We start from the raw sequence: 6,000 nt of genomic DNA, 5'->3' as shown, positions 1-6,000 counted from the left end.
TGTGTGTGTGTGTGTGTGTGTGGCATTTTCGCATGTACGCACAAATGGAGTAAAGCTGTCTATGAGTAGGCATAATAAGCACTTGTGCATAATGTGAAGTGAACAGTATGCTCCTGTATGGAAATGTGTGCACAATTGATCTGCAGTGCATGAATGAACAGCAAGATGTGTTTGCATCCCACTAGTGATCACTCTAAATACATCAAATCATGTTTTCAACCCCCCACGATAAAACAGAGCTGCTTTTGCCCTCTGACATTCAAATGTCACTTTGACTGTTGCGAGTTCACTCATGCTTGAGTGTTTCCATGCACACACGCGTGAAGGTATGCAACTGAAGAGTTGCAGACATAAGAAACTTATAATATATGAGCAAGTTAAATGGGGGGGGGGTCTTTATGCAAGATCCCAGGGAAGCCAGCAGATTGAGACTAGTGTTGCTGAATATGGAAAGAGGGCATACAGCAAAGGCTGCTGGGAGTTTCTGATTGGCTGTTAATGTTGCTATCCAGGCTACGATTGGTGGAGCTGGGGCAGCCCGACATCACGTTGTCGGGACTAAACCCTTTTGAACTGAGGCAAAGCAGAAAGGCACAGATCTCAAAACACACACACATATATGTGCATACACACTCTCAGATACACAGCCACACACATTAAAAGGAAATATTGCATGCAACTGAATATGCATGTGAACATGATAATTCCACATGCACTAAGATATAGAGTGTGTATATAAACCAGGCTGGGCTCTGTGTTGATCATGTCAGGAGAAAACAGAATTCATAATGTTCCTGGGCTCGTCTCCATATATGATGATCTCTAGTGAATATGTGCAGTTGAAAGTGAAAAGACCAAACTTCTTTAATTTCTCCATTCTCTTTTAAGCCCGGCTCTAAGGTGGACAGAATAAATTGGAGCTTAAGCATGCGTGAAGGCACAGCCAGCGGGCCCGTTTCCACCACTCCACGCCACATTTGTCAAATCAGAGGAATTTCTGCTACACGTGAACCCAGAATCGGAGAAGAGAGAAGCGGGAGGGATTCGCACTTAAGTCACGCACAAGAAGTAACGCTCCTAAAAAGAAAGTGTATTTGAGTTTGTGTTATTTCAGAAGATGTTGCTTGGTCTCAACTGTAACATTAAAAAGAGAAACTAGCAGAGTTCATAGTCAATAAGCTGCATGTTATAAATAACACATGAGATGAGACAAGGCAGTGAGTCAGGGGAAATGCATCACCACTCTTCTGGCCTCACTGCCTTTGCCCCGTGGCGTGTCACCTCGACTCTGCCTGGGTCAGTAGTAAGACGTGTCTCTGCCCTTGGCTACAGTGACCAGGAGAATCTCCTCAGATCAGGATGATGTGGTTCTTGGATGAACCTTAGTAGTTACTCTTTACCTTAGTAGTTACTTGAGCCCCTACCTCTTATCTTGTCAAGAATATGAAGAACATACGGTATGAAAATATTCAGCTGATCTGTCAGCTTTTCTTTTTTTGCACAAATGTGTATTTAGGTCACACGGTGTATGAGAGAACAACCATGACAGATGCAAAAGAGATGACAGAACTGATGTGGACTACGTCACTGAGTGTGCAAGCCTGTTTTAAGGTTGGGCCTATGAATCTTTGATCCATCTCTTCTCCAACTTGTCATGTTCCTCCCTACATTCAATGACCGCCCCGCACCGCACTCACGCACCACGCACGCACGCACGCACGCACGCACGACACACACACACACACACACACACACACACACACACACACACACACACACCCACACACCACACACACCCACACACACACACACACACACACCACACACACCACACACACACACACCACACACACACACACACACCACACACCCACACACACACACCCACACACACCACACACACCACACCACACACACCACACACACCACACACACACACCACCCCACACACACACACACACACACACACACCCACACACACACACACACACACACACACACACACACACACACACACACACACACACACACACGTTCTTACATCACCTCCTTCAGTGAGCAGAGAAAACAAGAGACTCAAAGAGATGAGAAATGGGTTATGGGGGATGGGGTTCTTGTCGCTGCTGGTGGGGAGGGGGGATTGAAGAGAGACGAATGTCATTAAAGAGGAGAGGTGAGAAGACCAGGATCCTATGAAGATAAACATATTCGAAACACTGTACAGAATGTGTGGAGTAGGAATATGGAACCCAACCTCAGCCAAAAAGTATTTGCTAATAACTCAGTTGAATCATTTTGGGTAAATGTTACACCATCACAGCAAAGCTTCACCAGTTTCCCTAGATTAGAAACATTAGAACTGCTGTCAATGGATTAAAATCCCACCAATTAAACACACTATGCAGAAAATATAGCATAAACATTGCATCAGTCAGACACCTAAAGAAAATGACAAAAGGCTGGTTTTAGATTGGATTAAGTACATGCCATGCATATATTCCAACACAGAGGGCTATCCAGCAGTTAGGGCTTGGAACATGCACCACACTGGTTTGCTCTCCATGGATGGCTGGATCTCAGACACATTAACACTGTCTGGCATTGACTTGCACCCAAGAGACCTCCCCCATCCAACGCACACACTGGCACACGTATGGGCATCATCCTTCTGCTCCAATACACCCCGTGACCCTTGGGACAGATATTATTTGTGGGCAACTTTTGGGTTTGTGTGTATGCGTGCATGTTGCTACCTTGTGTAGGATCATGGCTTTCCCAAAAGCGCTTGAACAGTTCCTCAAGGCTGACGTCCTTCGGGGAGAAGACCACCCTCACCACCTCGGTGTGACCAGTCAGACCTATGGAAGAATCACAAAACTTGCATTATCAAAATTAGGGCTGCACAATTAATCACAATTTTATTGAAATAGCACTGTGGACTAGGGCAATATCCAAATCACGGGGGGGTTGGGGGGGCCTTTTGTTAAAGGCAAAATATGTGTCAAACCATTCTGAATTAAATCTTGTGGTGCTGCAGAGACGTCCCGACCTACAAATTGTATCCTACAGAGTAAAGGCAAAATCTTTGTTTTGTACACATCCACACATCACACTTTAAATATTTTTATTTTAATATTTTTTAATGAAAATAAGAATGATAAAAATAAAAATAATCATTCTGTCCAACATCATGAAACATATCGCAATATCAGTCAAAATAATCGCAATGAGTTTTTTTCCTCATGTCGTGCAACCCAATTAAACAACGCTCATTGCTCTACTGTCCTCATTCTATCTATCTTTCTAGTACATGCTGCAAAATGTTGAACACAATAATCACAATAATAACACCCAAGTAATGATGTCTGCATGTCTTACCAAACTGGAAAAATTGCCTGTTAAAAATTGCAAAGGACAGATTACATATAGCATTGTGTGTTTGGTGTAGGTGTCCCTGAGTGCATGTGCCATGGGTAGAAGACATTCAGATTAAAGCCAAACTTATGGCACAATGGTAGAGACAGACAGTGATAAAGGGACGTAAAGGTTAAGGCTTATGGTGAAAGTTGCCAAAAGCACACAGACACTGGCTCCTATCTGCAGCTGCCAGGACCCCAAAGCTTCAACAAGCTGCCTGCAGGGATTCTCAAACTGGTGGAGGCTTTAGGACGGGGACACAGACACACACAGACACACACACACAGACACACAGACACACAGACACACAGACACACAGACACACAACACCAGACACACCACCACAACACACACACACACACACACACCACACAAACACACACACACACCCACACACAACCAACACCCACACACCACCCACACAACACACACACCACACACACACACACACCACCTTTGCTGACTGTAAATACAGAAGGTGTAAGCTTAGTATTGTATCAATAAAAGCCATTAACGTCTCTCAGTACAAAGACAAATGCAAAAACACACATGCACGCACGCAGTATTGCATCAGGTGCATTGCAGACAATAGGAGACAATGGCTGCCAAATTCTTGCATCTGGCCTGAGACCCACTTACTGTCTTTGACACTTGGCTTGCCCAAAGCATCATTTCCTGCCAAATGAACATGGAAGACTTCACCTGTTTAAACAGTTGTTACCTAAATTTAAGAATGGGCACATCTTTCACTGGATAACAGCAGTCTGTCAACAAATAGTCATTGTTAGCTGAAACCGTTCACCTTGTTTAAATGATGTTATGTTATCAGCATGTGTGTGCCTTCTCTACTATGTACATAATGTCACAAACGGGATCAAAGAATCTGCAAAGAAGGGAGTCCACAACGGAATGTACTAAAACTAAGGTCACAAATGAGCAATACAGAATCACAGTCAGAGACTTTAGCCATGAAGGCAATGCATGGATGTGTGGCACGTGTGCTCTGGAGGTGTTGAATGTGAACAAAAGAGGAGGCTGCAGGGTGGACATCCGCTGTAGGAAGCGAGAGGCAAGATGAAGGGCATGTGCACGTTTATAGTCAAGACACAGCAGGGCTCCGACTAACTTCTTGCCTTGGTTGCACTGGTGCGCCTTGCTTTTTTTTTTTTTTTTTTTTTTTTTTTTTTTTAAATTGTGCACCAGCACAAAATTGAGATGAGCACAAATTTTTCCTTGGGTTGCCGTTAAAGCCACGATTTCAAGGTCACCTTTTTATTACGCTCCACATATATTCCTATATATTACGTTAATGATTTTAAACATGAATAAGTGTAGGTAAATATTTTTTTATTTGAATCACAATTATGCTGTCTATAAAATAAAAAGGCTACTGTTTGAAAGTGCTTCCCTGAACTGAGATCTAATATTTCATGGCTCAAAGTCTTATGGTCCCCTCTTGCTCTCTCATGCCCCTCAGATGGCCAACACCTGTAATTTGGCCTTCTTCCCCTTTGGCCTCGGTTAAACCAGCCTGCCACACTCCTTAGCATCAAAATCCTCCAAACTACCCACTGCCCATGCTGATTCTTATCAGATCTTACACTTGTCCAGGACTAAAAATCTTATCTCTGTGTACATATATCTGTATTTTTTACAAAGCGGCCTTAATGTTCAGTATTAAGTCAGCAGCATTTTTTCACAAGCTCTTTTATTCATTTTTATTAAATATGTAAATGAAAATGATCTGAAATAATTAGCCTAGAATATAAAAAACAATAATTTTATAAATATATATATATATATATAAAATCTCTGAGAAAGCTTGTTCATTTGATTTCAACAACAATAACAGACTGCTTAAAAGAGAAAGAGGGAGCCAGGATAACTCAATTGGTATATACGGATGTTTACTCCTCGCCACAAAAAGGCGCGGGTTCGACTCCGACCTGCGCCCCTTTCCTGCATGTCATTCACCCCTATCTCTCCCCTTTCATGTCTTCAGCTTTCCTATCAAAATTGGTTGCACTCTAGAGCCCTGCCCAGTAGTTGTAGGCTTGCAGTCAAGGTGTTGGAAAGTCAACAATAATGATGGAAAAAAGAAACAGCACAAAAAAGGAAAATGATGCAAAACTAGCTGTCAAGACCTGTTAGAAAAACAACATGATTTTCCACACTTGTCCCATCTGAAGGGGGTAAAAGGCTGAGAAGTGATGCCACTAAAGCTGCTAGAGATTTAATGTTTTGCTGAAGGACACTTCAGTGGGGTGAACAGCCTTCTAGGTGAGAATGGCGTCCCAAATCACCATGACATCCTGTTGCCCTTTTTTGTTTAATTGTCCTCTGCTGTTGGATACAGCAAAACTTGACTATATGAGGAGAATGTCCTCAACACCAAAAAAACGACAGCACTGGCCGCTTGTTTCTAACATTTAAAAATACCTATGTTTGAGTTTTCCTTACAAGCCTCCTCTTGCAGTTGTGAGAATATTAACTGTCTTCTCTAAGTCAGAAAGACAGAAGTAGCATGGTGTCAATATACTGTCAGTTGGATCAACAAAAAAAGTAACATTGACAAAGAAGTTC

The 6,000-nt window shown here is 42.7% G+C and overlaps 1 protein-coding gene across 3 annotated transcripts in view; it reads right to left on the bottom strand.

The window, feature by feature from the left end:
• The window catches only part of msrab (methionine sulfoxide reductase Ab), a 40,984-nt gene that overhangs the window by 26,167 nt on the left and 8,817 nt on the right, over positions 1-6,000 (bottom strand). For all 3 annotated transcript variants that reach the window (XM_032499556.1, XM_032499557.1, XM_032499558.1), the window contains exon 4: positions 2,754-2,858. In XM_032499556.1, coding sequence (XP_032355447.1) covers positions 2,754-2,858 — 105 coding nt within the window. The remainder of the gene's footprint in view (positions 1-2,753; positions 2,859-6,000) is intronic.

The sequence above is a fragment of the Etheostoma spectabile genome, chromosome 20, assembly GCF_008692095.1.
Source record: "Etheostoma spectabile isolate EspeVRDwgs_2016 chromosome 20, UIUC_Espe_1.0, whole genome shotgun sequence".
Classification (NCBI taxonomy): domain Eukaryota; kingdom Metazoa; phylum Chordata; class Actinopteri; order Perciformes; family Percidae; genus Etheostoma; species Etheostoma spectabile.
This window is presented reverse-complemented; position numbering and strand designations above follow the sequence as displayed.